The sequence below is a fragment of the Condylostylus longicornis genome, unplaced genomic scaffold, assembly GCF_029603195.1.
Source record: "Condylostylus longicornis isolate FDR11 unplaced genomic scaffold, ASM2960319v2 ptg000017l, whole genome shotgun sequence".
In the NCBI taxonomy this organism is placed as follows: domain Eukaryota; kingdom Metazoa; phylum Arthropoda; class Insecta; order Diptera; family Dolichopodidae; genus Condylostylus; species Condylostylus longicornis.
The window spans coordinates 6,203,288-6,223,973 of record NW_026577986.1 but is presented as its reverse complement, the minus strand read 5'-3'; the positions used below and the strand labels follow the sequence as shown (position 1 = coordinate 6,223,973).

The window sequence follows — 20,686 nt, the reverse complement described above, 5'->3', positions numbered from 1 at the left end:
TATTTTTTAAATGGTTTCTTATAAAAGAAACAGAGTCATTTAAAATCGTTAAAGTAGAAGTTTTTTTATGTTAACAAAAATAATATTAATGAAATTTGAAATTTATTTTAAAATTTTTATTTTTATTAAAAATTGTATTTAGTGTATAAAAAATAAAATTTTTTTACTAAATTAAATTGTATATAAAATCTATGTAATTGTTTGACTTTTTTTTAACATATTCCTGGACCAGTAGGTGGTTGAGCTGGAATTCCTCTTAAAATCATTCTACACGTATGTTCTTCTAAACGTCTTTTAGCATCAATTTCATCACGTATAAATTCTTGTGACCAGAGACGTTCAGCCGTTGCTGAAACACGTGGAAATATTCTTTGAACAACATTGTTATTGTTCACAACTTCAGACCACATACATGCTTCTCCGCCTAGTACAAGTTTTTTCTGTTCATTAGTTCCATTGAAATTTTCTGGTTCGCAACGATAATACTTTAACCAATCACCACCAGTGGACAAATGATCTAAATACCAACATTCGCTAAGTAACACATGATGACCAGCATTAGTAAATTCACTAAAAAGTTTTCTCCAATCACCTAACCAAACTTGAACAACTGTTCCTTCTGGCATATTAACGTTTTCGACCATAGCCTAAATATTTTTTTAATTTAAAAAAATCAATATTATTTATTTGATTGCTTTTATTTAAAAAGTTTTATACTTCTTGCCAAACAATTGGGTTGACGGAGTTATTTGTTGCCATTCGTGTAACTTTTTCCATGAATTTCTTTTGTAAATGAGTATAAGTTAAATTATTTGCTTTTGTATAATTTCTAATAGTAGAATTACTATCCCAACATTCAAAACCAACTTCATCCCCACCCAAGTGCATGTATTTATCGGGAAAAACTTGAACAATTTCTCTAATTTTTAAATAAAAGAAATATTAAATATATTTTACCAAAATCCAATTTGCAATAATCTCACTCAATAAAATTTTCCATGAATTTATAAGATTCTTCAGAAATTGGATCCAATGGTCCCAATTTACCCTTGTAAGGTTCACCGCATTCAGTCAACAACTCTGGATGTGAATTTCCCCATGATCTTGTATGTCCTAAATTTTTATATAAAAAAAAAAAACAGTTTTCATCTTTTCATTTTCGTGTGAAAACATAAAGTTAAAAAAGGATTTGTTTACCAGGAACATCGAATTCAGCTATAACACGTATTCCTCTTAACCGAGCGTATTCAATAACACTAGCTACATCATTTTGTGAATATACCATATCAGGTAAATAAGCTCCTTTTTCAGATAATTCTGGATATTTTATGCTTTGATATGGAAACGAATGATCGTCTACTATATGCCAATGAAAAACATTCAATTTATTATAAGCCATACCATCCAAAACATCATAAATTGTTTTCATTTCCATAAAATGTCGTGATGTGTCTAATAAAAGGCCACGATGAGGATAACGTGGAGAATCGCGTATTCTTACATCACGAATTTTTAACTGCAATAAAATTATTAAAACATTTAATATTTTACTTCAAATATCAATTAAATTAAAATGTACCAGGCCATTATTAGCTGGAGTAATTAATTGTGAATAAGTTTCCAAACCTCGAAGAATACCCCAAATAGAATGAGCAAGTATATTACCTGATCCCGATAAATAATCTGAGAATATTAAATAGATTTTTCGTTTATCAAGAATTTTAATTACTTTAAGTAAAAATTACTTACACCATTCATCCATTGTTAAATTTGGCATAAATTCACAAGGTGATGTTAAATTAATTGTAATTTGTGTTATTGGTTTGTTGTGATAATGGTAATTTGTTAAAGTTGATCGTAAAATACTTTTTACAGTATTTTTAATAATATTTTTATAGCGTACTACAGCATCTTCTAATATATCACATGTTCGTCCAATAACCTTTCCAAATAATTATTAAAAAATGTTATTTTTCTATTTTTAAAATATTTGTTTAAATAATTAAGTGTTTAAAAATGAGTTAAGAATTAATTGTTTAAAATTATTTTTAATTCTTACACTGAAATCAAAATTATCTGGATCAATAACAAAATATTTAGGAGTTTTTTGTTCAAATTTTGGTCTTGGCCAAACTTCACCTATGAAAATTAAATGAAGTTATTAATTAATAAATAATTAATTTATTTTTAGGTTTTATAAAATATTTACCATTCGTTGCTTTTATTTGTGGACCAGGATCAATAATGTATCCAAAACTAGTATTATTTTCAAATGCAATTAATAATAAAAGTGTTATAGCTATCGACTTCATCATTTGCTTATTGAATGTTTATCTACAGAAAAATAAAATTTCAATTAAAGATTAAATAATTTCAAGCTTATTAATAGTGTTTGATATTAAATCTAAATTGTTCAGTTTTTTTCTAATCATCTATTTTAGTCATATTCTAGACTTCTGAAAAACTTTCTCCAAATTAGTTTAAAAATTACAAAAACAATAAACGTATACTGAATACTACGTTTTATTCTTAATTATACAAGTAGCTAAAATCTGAATACTTGAAATATGAATACTTTTAAGCGGTCATTTTGTTTACTAGATAACTTTCTTCACAACAGAGAACTGTAGATCTGATAACAATCATTACTATACATAACAGTATTACAGTTCAGCTTCTTATTATAAAATTGTAACATTTCGGTGTTTTTTTTCTTAATGTTATTTTAATTTATTATCAGATTCATGGTGAAGAATATGTGTACAAAGTAGTTATTGAATTAGCAATTAATTGGGTAATTTAATTGGGTATTATTAAGCCCTAAATAGATAAATCACTAGAACAGATAATCAGGCTTTTCAGATAAACTAGACAACTAGGTTAATATATGTATAATGTATGTAAACCGTATGTGTATGCGATATAGTTTTAGGTCACAATAAATTTATATCTCAATTTTTTCAAGAAATCAAGATCTCTAATATAAAGAATAACACTATTAATAATAAAATTCTAAGACTATTTTTATAATACTTGTTGTATTTAATATTTTTAAATTAATTAATTATTTTTGATTTAGAAAAATTATTTTTATTTATTTTCCGCAACTTTTTAATTTTGTTATATAATAATGTAACATACAATTTAATATAAAGAATAATTAATTTATATTTAAATTTCAATATTTAATAAATTTTTTATAATTCAATTATTTTGATCATCATAAATTATATGCACTATTTGAAAACTCATGAAAATTAATATTTTTTATTGCCATATTTTAATTTTATAGATTTTTTTAAATTTCATCAATATATTTTTAATAAATATAGATAAAACACTTCACTGTTCAGATAAAATTTTTCAGCGTTCTTGAATTTTTTATTTTAAATCAATAGCTTATTTGTATTTTTTAATTCTTATTTAAAATTCAATTTTTAAATTACGATATTAAAATTCTAAACTCTTACCACAAAATTAAAATGAAAAAAATTTTATAATATATAGAATATTATAGTTAAAATACTAAAAAAAATAATAAAATTTTTGCGAATATCACCGAATTTACACAGTTTAACACAAATTAATAGAATAACCCGATTTAAAAATTACATTTTATATTTAAAATAAAAATTTTATTATTATAAATTTTTTGATTAATCAAATATCTATATATATACCTTTATATATATGTACGTTTGTATAATATACTTGAATTTATGCAAGCGTACATGTGTATAGCACTATATAGAAACTATTATACAAGTATATTTAATTAATCTATAATAATAAGCACTGATAATACCACCTTTTTCATTTAACTATTCGATTCTGATAATATTCAAGTGAAACAAAAATTTTGTTCTCATGTCATCATTTGTTAAAAAGAAAACAAAAACAAAAAAAAATAAAAAAATTTACTATGTTTAAATATCAAATTTAATTAAAGTCCCCAACTGTTTTGCCATAAATTCATAATTTCTATACACTTAGTTATATTCTCGTGTGACTTCCCTTTTCATTTAATTTTATAAAAACTCTATAATAGTATAGATAGAAAACATAGATCTTATAGAAGAAAACATTATGTCTAGAATAATTTGTATACAAGGTGATTTAGTTTTTTTTTTATTCTAAATAAAGGCTCAGGCAGACATGAAATTTTTAATTTTTCAACTGTTTAGCAAACGCATATACAATTAAGCAATCAAACAATTTTTAATTTTTTAACAAACTGATTGCAACTTTTAGTTAATGCAATCGATTTAAATTAACGCAATAGTTTATAGCTGCTTTCAGGTGCGCGCAACCATATTTTACAATCTAGTGTAATTGTAAAACTAAAAATTGCATGGCGGTCTGAGCCTTAACTCATTAAAAATAATTAATTATAAACATAAATAAAGTTGGATAAAACCAATAATTTTTAAAGAAGCGTGAAAATAAATTCGTTGAACTAGTGAAAATAATGCTTTTAAAGCAAAATATTTCAATTTATTGCATACATTTTGGATGAGCAAAAGAAAAACATTGAAAGAAATGTTAATTAACGTTATAAAGGTAGAATTTAACGGTTGAGTAATAAGTGAATTAAGATAAAAAAATTATACTTTTTTATGGGATGGGATTTACCGTTGCTTTTATTTTATGTTTTTGCTTTTATAAAAATTTGTAAAAGCCTGCAATTTTGGAAATATGAGGCGATAACAATTCACATTTTACGAATTTCGAGAGGCAACTAACGAAATGTGTAAATTATTTTTAATAGTTTATTAATGTCTATAAAATTTCAGCCTCCCACAAGTTCCTATCTAGAAGAAAAATAATATCAAATGTGTCTCAGATACTCATTAATTTAACTGTTAATTTTGTAAGTAATTTAAAGTTTTCGGCGCATGTCAACTCGTTTATCGCTGCTATTTGACGAAATAATTTTGTAAAATAATTGAAGTAAGGTATCTATAAATTATAATCTAATTTTAATGCCCCTGTATAATATAGTACAGACATAAATTTATTAAACTTTATGTATAATATTGTATGTATGTATGTATATTATACGCATAACATTATATAGTTTAGTAACGACAATTACGCTACTTGATTGAATAAAATTATTATTTAATGAAATTGTAGACAAACATTAAATGTAATTTTTTTTGTTTTTGATTTTTTCATTTTAAATTTTAGACCTCAATCACAAAATTTCTTTCTAAAAGCTTTTACTCGTATCTCAGTTTTAAAGAATCTAATGTGACATTTTCCCCTTAAAACATCTATTATTTTGTCATTTGTGATTTCTTATAATATAAATTTATAAATGTAGATAGAAGGTTGATCAAAAAGTATCCTTTTAAATTTTCAATATATTTTAACAATGTTAATATGAGTTAGGTTTCAATATAATTTTTGGTAAATGGTATTTTACTTTGGTATAAATTGTTTGAAATGGTAATGAAGCTCAGAGAAGATGATAGTATGGTGAAATTTTTAATTTTATTCTATAAAATTTTATTAAATTAAAATTTGAGTCTCATTTGAGCAAGTAAAAAAAAAATATTTCATATGCTAATAAATTGGAAAGGTTATCAAAAAGTAAATTAACTAAGATTGAAAAACTAAGGATTTTCTAAAATTCTATATGCTACGAGTATAATAATTTTTTGAGTATTTTTCTAAGTATTTTTCAGGTTATGTTAAAATTCTTTACACATTCGTTTACAATTTTTAATTATTTGTAAGATTTTGTGTTATAAAAATATCAGGTTATTTATTATGGGAATTTGAATTTTTAAATCAGTGTTACTATTCAACAATTTAATAAATTACTTACAATATCTTGAAGTGTTTATAAATTTTAATTTAAATGATTAAAAAACACTTAAAATTTAATAATATTCTAATAATAAAAAATAAAGTATGTTGTTCATAAAATTATCAATTAATATCAATAGGTAATATTTTAAGACTATATAAAAAACTTTTATTAAAATAAGCTATATTAACCCTTTTCTGCTATAGTAGTAGTATAACAGTTTGTGTTGTATTATACATAGCTAATTTTGCTATTAAAAGTATTAATATATCACCGACTGAATATTTGAGTGCAGAATTTTTATAGGATGCAAACGCGTATTGGACACTATATTCAGGTATTCAGCCGGTAACATAGGGTTTTTTTTTGATTTACAAAGAAATTACGAAAGGAATAGCTGTCGAAAAAATTTCGTACTGTGATCAATATTTGATATTTGCAAATCGTTATAAATAGATTCAAGCTTGAGCAAAGCAGCACCAAATTGGAAAAATTCTATTTTGTCTTAGTGGATCTGTTAGTACTAAAACTAATGATTTCCTCAAAAATGACTCCAGAAATCACTTTATATGCAACGTATTCCCAGTTATAGCAGAAACAAATCATTTAACAAAAAACAATTGTAATCATGAACAAAATTTTTAAAACTTATTCACAGTTCTTTGTATACTTTTGCATATTGTACTATTTAATTTTAATGTTACTTGATTATGTTGAGATTATGTTGTTACTATATGCTTACACGTAGCTATAGTATTCTTATATTTCTATTAGAAAATTTTTTTATTTTAAAAAAAATATAATTTAATAATAAAAATTTATTCATGTATATTTAAATTAATTAAATGGTCATTGCACTAATGTGACAATATTATGTCGGGTGCAATTTGCATTGTTTTTGTTTTCCTTTTTTTTTTGTTTTTGCAATAAATTCTAAATTGATATGCACTTGTACCTTATACATATATATAGGTAATATGATTTAATATGTGTTTGGCATTCAAAAGAAAGTGAGACTTTTTTTATATTTATGATAGCATAAATAGATATCTGCAACAATATAAACATATTAGATCTTAATTATAGACCATGTATCATTTAAATTTTTGAGATAAATGTGTAGAAAAGTCCTTTGTAGGTGATTCAGATATTTGATATCAGAATGGAGTAAGATATTGGACAATATTAGAAATAGGATTTTTAATCTACAATTTTCATTCATAATCATGTATTTATATATGTTCTTTAATTAAATTGCAATGTTTTTTAATATGAAATTAAAATTTTTGATATGTTCTACTAAATTAAAACATATGATTTTAATATTTATAAATTAATTGTAAGGTTACTATTGATATTCTGGTAGATTACGATCAGGAGTGCGTGCTTTAGGAAAATTATAGGGTTGGAAAGAAATCAGATGAGAATTCTCACCGGTGGCATCTTGATTAGACTGGGTCTAGAAAGTGAGGAGGGCCTGAAGATTTTGCGAGGAAGAAGAATAGGCTTCGGTGCGTATACCACACACACAGGCAGTCAACACTGCCAGACGCAGACCACACTCCGGCAGAGTTGCGGTCTGCGCCCGGCGTACCAAGTTACCCGAATTCATAAGGAGGGTTGATTTCGAGATGGTGTTGTAGGGACTTGGCCCACACCTGTTTGGAATGAACAATAGACCTTTTTTATGCTGGTCGCGGTGGACTGTTACTTCTTCTTTGTAATCGACAATCTACAATCAAAATATTCTATTGAAACTACCTTTAATAAGTTAGGAGCAATATTGGTGGTAAAAAACGAATAAAGTGATTTTTAAATTAAGAAAAGTTTATTTGAAATTTTAAAATTTCAAATAAACAAGAATTTGAAAACAACTCTTATGTTGTAGGTTAAAATAGAAATATTAATTCCATTTTTCATTAAGTTAATATAGCATGTTTTAAAGTTCTCCATCAAATTTTCCGCAAATTAGAATATTCAATTTGATTCAGAGGAAGAGAATAAAATACAAGGATTTTTAAAAATAGAAATTCCCCATTCTTCTAATATTTTAAGTAAGTAAGCTGAAATGTCTAATGAAATTGAAATCTTATGGTAATTTAAGAAGGTAATCAGGTTTAATTATGAGATATGTATATACTTACATCATGTTATATTGCTGTACATAAATTATTTTAAAATATTTATAATTTATTTTAATCAATTAATTACAAGTACATCAAATTTTTCAGCACCTAAGGGTATGTATACAAGCATTTATTTTATTCAAATTGCTTGCAGAATATGTTTGATACATTTTTGATATTCATATACTTGTATTCATTGATATTTTATGATAAATAAAAAATAAATTCAAACTTTCATTTGATATAAAATTTATTTAAAATAATTTTTTTTTTTTATTGACATGCGTTATTGATTTTAAATTTTGTTATATGCAAAATAATTTGTTTATATTTTTAATTGTTTTAGCCATGATTTAATCGATTAGATTTTTAATTGAATGTCATTACTATATATACTATAATAGCTAATTGGGTAAATATTTTATGTGAGAATAGAATAAGTGATATATAATATATAAGAAAGCGAGCAATGCTTTATCGAACAATATTTATACTCATACAAGATATATTCAAACATTTTATTCAATTTATGCTGTTTGTTTTTTTATTATTGAAAAATTTTATCAAAAATATTTTTATTTTTCAAATAAGTTATGATTTTAGACGATATCTGTGAAGTATTATCTAATCTTATGAACATTAATGTGTGAGGGAAGAGAAATACTGTAGGTGAATAGAAAATCTCACATTATTGCATTTTATTAAATTGAAATTAATAAATTGACGATAATTCTTTCGTTATTTTTTATTTCGTGTACTATGTCGAATGGTTTCGAAGTTATAAACAATTATTTATATGCAGGTAAAACCTGATACCTTTCTGTACCAGATCCCCCCGTCCCTCTCATATAATATGATATATAAATATTTTTTTGCTGGAAATTAATCAAAGAATCATAACTGAAATTATTTGTCACCTAATGCGACCCATTTTGTATACAGTTTTAAGAATTACGAAATTTAAAGACTACACTCGAGTCATTTACTACATATTATAATGTAATATTTCTCGAAACTTTATAAATTTGAGCTATTTGAATAATTCTAATTTGTATATTAAAATATGATTTTATCATTTTATAGATATATAAAATAAAATTATATTACAAAGAGATTTTTAAGCTCTTATATGACTATAAAATTTAATGTTAATAACATATATGAATAGTGGTTCACATTCGCGTGTATGTATAATTAATTCATCATATTCATAAAACAAAGAAATTAACGAAATACAATAGAAAATGCAATATCATTCAAAATAATACTTTAAATTTTTATTTTAATAATTAATACAGAAAATTAATTTTATTAAATGTTACTCTTTTAGATTTAGAATTTTACGAGTATATTATGAATTACGTATTTTGTCCATATAATTGAGCTGTGCTTTAATAATAATAAAGGTAAGAAGAATTTTTGAAGATAAATTGATGTATAGCTAAAAGATTAAATGGGATTGAGTTCTTAAATATCTGTTATACACATAATTAAAATCTTTATTGTCTTTATCGTAATTTGATTTCTAAATTATTCACTGATAACTTTTCAAAAATAATCATAACTTACTCGCAATAACCTGCTCTTTTAATGTGTTGAAAGACTTGCCATACAAATGTAAAATAACTATAGTGTTATATGAGCAAATTTTATGAAATATAAGTATAAAACTGTCATATCGCAAACACAGGCACGTATGTAAGTAAAAATATTTCGCATTGTACCATGATTTTCAATCAGTTATTAATTATAGTTAGCTATAAATATCTGAAATTCCTTTTCATAGAAAACGAGAAAAAATAGAGTTGCCCTTGTCAACTCTGTGATACCCGTACGAATTTGTTATGATACCAGAATATGACTTTAACTTGCCGTATTACCATATTAATTCATGCAAAATTTCAGTACTATGTATTTTTCAAAATACTGAGTGTGCCAAACTACTATTGAAGTTGTATGGCAGCAATCAGAAAGAGCCAAGAAATTTTAGCGAATTTCATCAAGCACATCGGCCCTACTAATATATTTGCTAGTGTGAAATTTCAAATTATTGTGAATGCCACAGCTTTTATAGTTTCTGAGATATAGCCAAATAAATTTTGAAGTTGCGTATGGCAGCTACCTGAACCGGTACCCCGATCATGTCCAATTTAAATGGGGTTCTGGCACTTACTACAATAAATCATTTGTGAAAATTTGGTGAACTTAGCTCAATTAGTTTTTAAGTTATCGTTTAGCAGACAAAGCTAAATCAACTCAGAATTTGACGTTGATCAAAAACATACACTTGAATCTATATCTAAGACCGTTGTTTCTTAGCGTTACAAACGTTAAGACAAATTTAGTATACCCTTCGAACATATGTTCATACGGGTATAAAAACAAATGCGAATTGCGATAGGTTCAGAAACAGCCTAAAAATTGAATTTTTCAAACTTTTCATTTTTTAAAAATAATTTTGTTACTTTTGCATAGTAAATTAAATGTGATCAATTCATTATTTTTTGAAGCAGAACGCAGAAAGAAAGACGAGGAAAATGTTATTGTGAAAATTAATTAATGAAGCCACAATAACCACAATTTAATTTTAATAATGAAAAATTAAATGCTTTCTACAATATTACGAGTTAGTGCGGAATTTATATGAATAGGAAAAATTTATCAGAATTAAAAATTTTAATATAGAAAATTTAAAATTTTAATAATAAATGTTAACATTTTTATATTTTAGTAAAATGTAATAACTACTAATTTATTAAACTTGAAAAAAGGAACCTTATTAATTAAGTTTTGTTCACATTTACTCGTATTTATTTTGCAATTATTTATTTCAAGTGCCTAATTTGTTTTCTTTACAAATTATTTAGCAGACAAAGGAAGAAAAAATCCCCAAACTTATCTAAATTCTTACTAATTGGAATGCTATTAAAATTACTAGACAAAAATTATTCCTTTTATTTATTTTTTGATATTATTAACTACGTGCATAATTAATATGAGTAATTGGGTGTTAAAACGAACACGAAAAGAGTTAAACTTGTTATTATATTTAGATAATTTTTTTTTCATATAAAAAAATTTAATATTGCGATTACTTTAAACACTTTAAGAAATAGGGGAAAAACTTTCAAATAATTTTTATAAAAATATTATTTTCCGATCTAGTTTTGCAGTATAATGTTTTAAATAAGCGACTAAGCATAGTTATAAAGTTGAAAGAGTGCAAAGTTATAATTTATTAAAATATTAAAATTTTAGTTTTACATGAGAAATTTCGGTATAATATTTGATCCGTTAAAATTACACAAATTCCTAAAACGACAATATCTATAAAGCTTTGGACAAATTTAGAACATAATTAGTGAAAACTTGCACCCACAAAAATAATTGATAAATTTCGGTTTTAACCTGCACAATAAACATTGAGTGTGATATTGCTAGAATGACAGGTATACATTAGCGATTAACCGGTTTTTGCTATAGATTCAGTTATTAATTGACATTATTTGATTGGATTTGGTAATCTTAATTTTTAACTGTAAATAATACGCACGACCTTTAAAAATGTGTTTTTTTTTGAAAATTCATTTGATCCTTAAAAAGAGGAGGAGATTTCAACAAATTATAAGTTTTTTATTGTAACAACAGGGTTATAATGAACCTGAATTCATTACTTGTTTATTCTATTGTGCTCCCTTCCCAACTAAGTATACAGATATGACTTCTACAATATCATCCAACCCATCCCAACCTTTCTTTTAAATAAACTTGAGTATGTTATAGGGGACAATTCTTTGCAATCCTTCTGCTCCCAAAACAAAAGTAACCAAGAAATTCTTTTCTTCTATGAGTCAAAGCGCTACATTACAGAAGAAGATGTTTTTCTCTTTCCAAATAAAACAAATCGGTGTCATTGTTCTCCAGGTCAACTTGAGCAGGTGTATCCCAAGTTGACAATGTCAAATAAGGGGACCCGTGAAGATTCTCACCGGATTCCTAGATATCCCTTCCGCATCTCCTGTAACATTTCGTGTCATAATCTTCATTTAAATAGATAATTTGATAGTTAGCAGTGTGCGAGAATTGAGCAGGATTCAGATAACCAGTTAAACAAATTAAAATAATAATAAAATGTAATTGGTCTGGAAAATTTTATTCTCTTACGGGATTTAAATCTATATATATAAAGAGGAGAGGAAATTTAACTCAGTTATATTCGATTAAAAACATTTTTTTTTTTTAATTTCTTAGAAACTTTTTACGTTTTAATATTTTAATACCTATTTTTTTTAAATATTTTTAAAAATTTATCTATGTACATAAAAGAAAACAATTCATTTCTTAAGTGAATATAATTATCTTCTATTACTTTGCAATAAATGAAAACCTTTTAAAATCCGTACGGGCGTATATTTGAAGGGTATTAGAAATTCGTCACTCTGTTTGTAACGCTAAAAAGTAACAGTCTGTGATATAGGCATATATATTCTTACTCAGTTTCGAATTCTAAAACCATTGAAAAAATATTGCCGATAACCTAATGAAAGCTGAGATCTATACCAAATTTTTACATAGAGTTTGTGGTAGTTGAATACCAGAACTCTATTTAATACGAACTTTATCGAAGTTGTAGTTTAACCAGCTGTCTTACAATTTCGTACAGATATCACCGAGTTCACGTGATCAACTCATTTTTTTGTCTTTCCTTAATATTCTTGTACAATAATTACAAGTTAAATACTGTTTTTTTTTATTAAAAATTCTTTATTCTTCAGATTTGTTTTTATTTTTGTATTCTTATTTTGCGTTTCGTGGGAAGCAGAGTGAAAAATTAATATAATAGGAATTGTTTTCTTCTTATTTTTTATTATTTTTTTTTTGTAAACCTAATTTAAAAAATCTCATGCGAATTTATAACTCTTGTTTATAATAATAAAATGGGAAAATTGTTTAAACAAATTTTTCTAAAACATTCAATTTTGTACTTACTTAACAAAAACATAACAAACAAGTAAAAAGAAGACGAAATTTATAGAGAAAGTATTAAAAAAATTTAAATTTTTTTAAATTTAATGTTGATTTATAATTACATTTTTGATTAATGGTATTATAACAGATTTTAAAGTTTAAATTTAAAATTTTCTCTTTACAAATCTTTGCCAGATTAATATTAAGGAATCACCATAATATTATAAGAGTTACTCTATAAAATAATTAGTAAATATGCACTGAATTTTTAAAATAATAAAATTTAAAATATTTTTAGCAGAAGAAACTATTGTGGTTAATGTATTCTAAGGCACGGTGCCTAATTAATTCAATTCTTCAATTCTTCTATATTATTTTTCATAAATAAAACTATAAGGTAAAATTTAAAGGGCATATGAAGCGGATTTGAAACAAAAAGATCTGAATAATTTCTTAATAAAGCTATGCAAAACAAATTAGTAATACTGACTCTAAATAAAATAAAATAAAATTAACCTTGTGTTTCACTACACTACATTCACTACAGAAATATAAAACTCACCTGTTTGTTATACTTACAAATCTTTCTTGCAAAATTTTATACAAAAAAAAAAACAAATTGTAAATTTTGCTTATTAAATAAAATAAAATATTTAGTAAAATTTATTAAATAATCAAATAAAATTAAAAAATAATTTTAAACTCGCGAACAAAACAACCATATAAGATTATTGCCAGTTTAAAACTGATTCTCGCTTTTGAGTTTTAAAGATTCTTCTTTTAATAATAATAAAAAAATAAGAGTAAATAAGAGTAAAAGAAACAAAAAGACAAAAGGAAATTTTTTTAAGCTTAAATATACAAAAAAAAAAAAGGGTTTACGTACCTTTACGTTGCGTGAGTAAAAATATATTTTTTTTTCTTATTTTGCTTTCTTGTTACCTTCGTATCTTTGTTATAATTAAAACATAATCAGGCATTCTCAATTTTTTTTTTATTATTGAAACTTTTGAAGCGATAATTTAAGTCATAGCCAGATCTATGACGATTATCTACAAATTATTAAGCTCATGTTAGTTTGAATGTTAATTATGTTACTCATAAACTGAATACAGGGGCCGTTTACTTGCCTCATTAAAAATATGTACTAAATATACTTATTTTTAATTTAAGTTCAATTAAAGAATACATGATTTTCATGAGATACATTAATAATTAATTTATATAGCAGATGCAATTTCTATATAACAATTATATTTTATTAAATATTTTGAAATTTTAATAATTAATTGTTATACTTTTAATACGACGAAAATTAATTTTAACAAAACTAGGGCAATATAACACATTATGGCTGCATAATTTATTTCTTACTGTGCTTATCAAAACCCATTTTAAACAGCAGTCATAAAATAATATACAAGAGTTCCAATACAATTTAAGTACACCATAGGAGAAGCCTCTATTTTTTTTAGAAAGCTATGATTTTTGAGAAGCTATGAATTTTTAATGTTTGGTGCTTGAAAAAATTTATTTTTTCGCTCTTTATTTTTTGTCTTTTTTTGCAGGTGAGAACTTTTGAAGTAATTCTTTGCCTGTTGATTTATTACACTTTGCGTTTTCTCATGCGATTTTTAGCATTTCCTTTTAACTTTAATATAATTTAAAACTGTTTCTTTTGTATATTCTTCATTTTATTGTTGAGGTAACAATAAATATATTAAATGTCCGAATTTTTTGGATACTAAAAGAAAAAAATTAAAATTTTTTTTTTTGTTTAGGATTTTTTAATAAGGGAAAGAAAAAGTTCATGAAAAAAATGGAAAGGAAATTTATACTCTAAAAATTTCATTATATTATTAATTACTTAGTACTTGATATAAGTTTACGAATTATGCAGCAGCTTGGGGAACAAATTATTGTTTAATTTAAGAATTATAGAAGTATGAAATAACAGTAAGTAATTAATTAATTGCATGCAGAGTTGTTTACTAGCTCTCAAAATAACTAACTCTTTTTCTAATTCTTTTTTTTCAATTTTATTATGTTATTTTTGTAAGAAAACAATTTATAAAATTGCATATAATATTACAAATTCTTATAAAAGTTTAAATACATTATCAATCAATATTATATTGAAGTATTATTGCTAATATCAACAGTTTTCTCATCCAAATAATCGGATCTAACATCTGGAAACCAACCAATTAGCATAACAATATAACAAATTACTAATATAAGAAATAATATGGTATCAAGCAATTTAACAGCAAAAAACCATATATTGTCGCCATCAATTGAATTTCCTTGATTTTCTGTTTTATTTCCAGCTTCGCTATCAACTAAATTAACTGAATCATTAGTTGTGGTTTCGTTATTTGGTCGCATCTAAAAAAAAAACATTAAAGTTTATAAACACTTTTAAAGTATCATAAGAGTTTCGATTGTCCGCCAAAAGTTTGTATTTAAAATAAGTACTGAAGGGCTTTCAAAGGCAAAAAAAAAGTTTTTCTAAGAACGTCGATACAAATTTGTTGTTCCATGTTTAATTTACTTAATACTTTGCAATATAATTTTGAGAAAGTTGTCGTGTACAGAATTTTGAACAATTTCCAGTGTACTTTTAATTTAGAATGTAAAATGTTGGACGATAAGTAAGGAAATTTCTCAAAATTTCGTATATTAGTTTTGTTTATTTAAAACTTTAAATGAAAATCTAAATTTTATAGATTAAATATGATAATGTTAGCTATTTACATTGGCACAATTATTTACAACGTATAGATTTTCAAACATGAGCTTCCCACGTAAGATAGCAAGTTATCGTTTGCAATTATAAAACTGTTATAATAATTAAAATGCCTTGGTAATAAATTAATAAAATTAAAATAATTTTAATGGAATGTTAACAATTTTTAAATTAAATTGCAAATTATAGGAAAGAAAGCTCCATCCTTGGGCACTAAAAATGATATTTCATGCAGAATAATGTACATAACATTGTTCACAACACTATTGAATAAACTATTGAATAAACCGTTAAACCTATTCTTTCGGTAATATTTAGAGCTAACCATAGTATTGGCAGATTTAGTAGTCCAGTAATTTAAAATGAACAAAAAAAGCAAAATTTTTCAAAGTATATAGGCGAATATCAGTACATACTGTTTAAACAATAAAAAAAATCGAGGAGGAACGTATATGAAAGATATTATAATATGTTTTTAGCAAATATCGAAAATAAATAAAAAAGTAGTGGCGGATAATGGTTATTGATATTAGAATTTAAATATACATTAGTTCCTCTATTTATTAAGTATGGATTTTCAAACATGAATTGTCCAACTTTGTGACCACGTAAAGTTTCTGTAAATGATCTAATCCATTGCGGTGAATTTCGGCGACATGATAATAAACCTCTACATAACATCGTCTCAGCAAGTAAAATTTGCGTAATTATTAATGAATCTCTAAAGTAAAGTACTGAAATTTACAATAAAATTTAGGGTTACGTACATTTCTCTTAATAATTTCATAATAATTACAAACTATTGGAACTTCATCTCCATTTCTCGGTAAAAGCCATACCAATTGTTCAAGTGTAAAGAAATGCAATAATATTAATAAAATGATAAGAAACATCCTTTCTAGACAACATGGGGATAGCCACAGTACAGCAACATTAAGAAATGCAAGAACTATTCTCAAATAATAAAAAAAAAGAGAAGAAAAGAATAAAAATTAAATATAATTAAATATTATTTATGTTCTGAAAATACTTGAAGAGTTTATAACGAATTAAATATTATAAAATAGAACTTTTCATTAATGTGATCAAAAATATTATATTGTAACTTACTAATTGCTGGTAAAAACACAAATGCCATTTCACTCACTCCATGTCTCTCCAAAACAATATTATAATGTATCGAAGGATAAGTATAGTTAACATTTTTAAATTTTCCAATATTATTACGAACTTTTATTTTGATTATTTTGTATTCATTATGCGTTAAACCAGATTTATCAATAATAATCTGTTGTTCTACAAATCTAATCTCATCACCACTATTAATCCATGAACCCATATGAAATGTACAATTTTGTATATCAAATGGCCAATTTTTAAAATTTGTTTTACAGAAAGCAGAATGAGTACATGACGGTATACAAGAAACTTGACCTTTAAATTTTCATACTTATTAATTTTTATGCAAGTGAAAATAAAATAATATTACCTGAGCTCACAACATGACATGGTGTTGATGCACAATTCTCATCAAATTGAGTAGTTGGTCTAAAATGATAAATCAAAGATTATTTTATTTAGTAAGTTGTTAAGAAATAATGATGATTTGGCAAAAATTACTAACAAGTCAGGTTGGCCGAGCGGTCTAAGGCGCCAGATTTAAGCTCTGGTTCCCGAGAGGGAGCGTGGGTTCGAACCCCACACCTGACATCAAAAGTTTTTTTTTTTAAATTAATTTTTTTTTTAAGAGCGTGTTATACTAGAAATTCTATGTAATCATTTTTTTTTTTTGCGTTAGATCTAAAAAACACAAAAAGAAAAACTTACGAATTGAATAAAGCCAAACGTGGCATCCATATTTCATGATCTTCAAGAACAACACGACTAATTCCACCAAAATCTTTTGGATCCCATTTTAATCTTGAATCAAACCAGCTCTTTGAAATACAAAAAATTCTTTTATTTAGAATTAAAATTAAAACAAAATTATATCTTGAAAATAAAAAAAAAAAATAAAATTTTAATACTAACCATTGCGAGCCATGAATGTATGGTAATTTCAGCAGTTGCATCGATCTGTTATTAAAATAAAAACATCTTTTAGTGGTCCAGATTAATTTTTAAATATTTCATTATTAATAATAATACAAATAATTTTTATATTATATCATAAAATTTTCATTTTTGAAATATTGGAAAAAAGTATGCTTTGTTTTCAACTTTGAATAATAAAAATATTTTCGGCTTCTTTCCTGACATTTTATAGTAAACAACATTAGTTGACGTTTTTGACGTAAAAGAGAAAAAGAAATAATATAGCAATAAATGCCAAAATTTTTGTTGCTTTCGTTAAAAAGTAGTATGAATGATAATGTAGTTTAATATATGTAGTCCATATAATTTGTTACTTTGTAAAATTGACGTTCTTTTCTATATTTGATTTGATTAGAAGCGGGTTTTAGAAAATTTTTTCGAAAAAATAATATCAGTCATTAGTAATAAAATAATTCAAAAAAATTTAGAAAATATTAATTTCATAAAGTTTTGTTTGTCAAACAAGCCGCAAAAGATTAATTTAATAATTGGAATATTGTGAGATTAATTTCTTTTTATATTCTTATTAGTCATTATTTTTGCTACTAGATGTCACTAAATATCTCAAAATTTTCCTGAGATAATATTAATCATTTATTGTTCACATTTTTTGTATTCCTACTTCAGTGAAACGAATATTTAAGTGGTGACAACAACCTACTTATTTAAGACAATATATTTTTTAATTTTTACTTATTTTTCAAAAGTACTTCAATAAAATTTTATGTACTACTTTTAGTTTCAAATTATACCAACAATTAAGTAATTTTACTACTTAATGGAAGATGGCACTCAAAATTATAAAAAATTAATATAGAAAATTTTGTAGAAACGGTTTCAAGATTTAATAAATCTATGTTGTAAATTCAAAAAAAATCAAATTAAATTTTGAATATTATTCGGTTCTACCTCCGTAATAAAAACATATTATTTTAAAATTTATACTTACATAATCGAAATATTTAATAAATAATTTAACTCGTACAACTGTTCCATTTGCATTTTCTGGCCTTTCTTCAATATCCATTCCATCACAAAGTAAATGATTTTTTAATTTTATTTCATCATTTACACCATCTGATTCGCATCGCCAACATTCTGTAATTTAAATACAAAAATAATTAATTAATATAATATTTGTGTGATTATTTCTCGCAAAAATTTATCGTTTTAGGTAAGCAATGACCAGAGAAAGAGATTAACCAGAATTGTTATAAAGATTAATTTTAAACAAATTTTGTACTTGGTATCTTTAGATTTAGACTTTCAGTTAATCCGCAAAATATATTTTTGATTCAGTTTGGTCGAGTATTTAACATAGATTCAAAATTTTTACACGAAATCTTGTCTCAGTGTTGCCCGCAAATATAAATTTTAAGAAAACTATACAAAAAAAAGCATTTTTTTTTTATGGTTTCTTTATTAATTTTTATTTAGACTTGCTTCGAATCAAAATTTTGATCGAGATTTGCAATTCGGTTTTTTTGAACTATTTAATCGTAATAATTTATATGAGATTTATTTTATGTCGTACTCGTAACTATACTCATCTCAAATAGGAAAAAAAAATTATAGCTGTAGTGCTAGGGAACAATTGTTTGCGCTGGCTGCGATTCATCTTACTTTAATTGTCTTTTTATACCCGTACGAACGTATGTTCGAAGGGTATACTAAATTTGCCTTACCGTTTGTAACGCTAAGAAATAACGGTGTTAGATATAGACTCAAGTGTATGTTTTTGATCAGCGTCAAATTCTGAGTTGATTTAGCTTTGTCTGTCCGTCCGTCCGTCCGTCCGTCCGTCCGTCCGTCCGTCCCAACGATAACTCAAAAACTAATTGAGCTAAGTTCACCAAATTTTCACAATTGATTTATTGTAGTAAGTGCGAGTAATTTCAACGACTTTTATGTGGCATATTGGCCCTACTAATATATTCATTTGTGTGAAATTTCAATACCATAACTTTTATAGTTTCTGAGATATAGCCAAATAAATTTTGAAGTTGTATGGCAGCTACCAGAACCGGTACCCCGATCATGTCCGATTTAAGTAGGGTTCTGGCACTTACTATAATAAATCATTTGCGAAAATTTGGTGAACTTAGCTCAATTAGTTTTTGAGTTATCGTTGGGACGGACGGACGGACAGACAAAACTAAAACAACCCAGAATTTGACGCTGATCAAAAACATACACTTGAGTCTATATCTAAGACCGTTATTTCTTAGCGTTACAAACGGTAAGGCAAATTTAGTATACCCTTCGGACATACGGATATAAAGAAGGAATAATACCGCACAAACATACACACACACACACGCATATATACAAAAATTTTTGTCATTAATTCATTGGTGTCAGTCACACTTTATTTCATTTTTAACCACAAAGGTGGTTAAATTAAATAAAGATATTAATTAAATTTAATAAAAAATATATATATAATATATATATATGTACGAGTATATATATTTTTTAGCAAAATTGAAAAACAATGCTTATTAGTTTCATTCTGTCCGTTCGTTCGTCCAAAGGTTTTGTTCTGAAAATGTTTAAACCATGTATGATATAGAAAATTTGGAATTTTATGTAGAAATAGATCTTTGCTATAGAAAATTATTTCTTTAGAAAGAAAAATATATTAACCTATTCCTTCTCTAAAAGTTATATAGAGTCTCAAAATTTTAAAAATGCCATTTCTTATTACTTATTGTACCCGGAACTTGAAACATCTTTAAATTTTCTACAAATGCAGAAAAATAGATTCTATGGACACTAGAGATGGCAACTTGTTGGAGAGTGGAAATTTATCTGATTTTAGACTCTAATAAATAAATTCTTTCACTATAGATGGAAATTTTTTTTCTACCCCCATTGTCTTTTGAATTTTCGTTATCTTATATTTCCGAACTATTCCAAATTTCTATAAAATCG

The 20,686-nt window shown here is 25.0% G+C and overlaps 2 protein-coding genes and 1 non-coding gene across 6 annotated transcripts; 1 reads left to right on the top strand and 2 right to left on the bottom strand.

Annotated features, from left to right (window-relative positions):
• Positions 1 to 44: 44 nt before the first annotated feature.
• Positions 45 to 13,620, bottom strand: LOC129606088 (beta-hexosaminidase subunit beta-like). Of its 4 annotated transcripts, none has more exons than XM_055516189.1 (9): positions 13,472 to 13,620; positions 2,210 to 2,334; positions 2,060 to 2,139; positions 1,750 to 1,942; positions 1,580 to 1,683; positions 1,198 to 1,516; positions 984 to 1,113; positions 718 to 919; positions 45 to 647 (listed from the first exon to the last, which is right to left on the bottom strand). In XM_055516189.1, exons 2-9 carry the CDS (start codon positions 2,313 to 2,315, stop codon positions 213 to 215), a joined length of 1,569 nt encoding a protein of 522 aa, XP_055372164.1. In that variant the 5' UTR covers positions 2,316 to 2,334; positions 13,472 to 13,620; the 3' UTR covers positions 45 to 212. The 4 variants fall into 4 exon arrangements, with proteins under 4 accessions (XP_055372164.1, XP_055372166.1, XP_055372167.1 ...); XM_055516191.1 differs by having other exon boundaries at positions 13,489 to 13,620; XM_055516192.1 differs by lacking the exon at positions 13,472 to 13,620 and adding an exon at positions 3,809 to 3,938.
• A 1,350-nt stretch (positions 13,621 to 14,970) lies between these two features.
• On the bottom strand, positions 14,971 to 20,484 carry LOC129606034 (neuronal acetylcholine receptor subunit beta-3-like). The gene is made up of 9 exons (XM_055516086.1): positions 20,469 to 20,484; positions 18,702 to 18,850; positions 17,690 to 17,734; positions 17,486 to 17,595; positions 17,148 to 17,206; positions 16,769 to 17,092; positions 16,455 to 16,607; positions 16,205 to 16,392; positions 14,971 to 15,297 (listed from the first exon to the last, which is right to left on the bottom strand). Exons 1-9 carry the CDS (start codon positions 20,482 to 20,484, stop codon positions 15,040 to 15,042), a joined length of 1,302 nt encoding a protein of 433 aa, XP_055372061.1. The 3' UTR covers positions 14,971 to 15,039.
• Positions 17,285 to 17,368, top strand: Trnal-uaa (transfer RNA leucine (anticodon UAA)). The gene has a single exon. It is a non-coding gene; the product is annotated as a tRNA-Leu (tRNA).
• Positions 20,485 to 20,686: the final 202 nt, after the last annotated feature.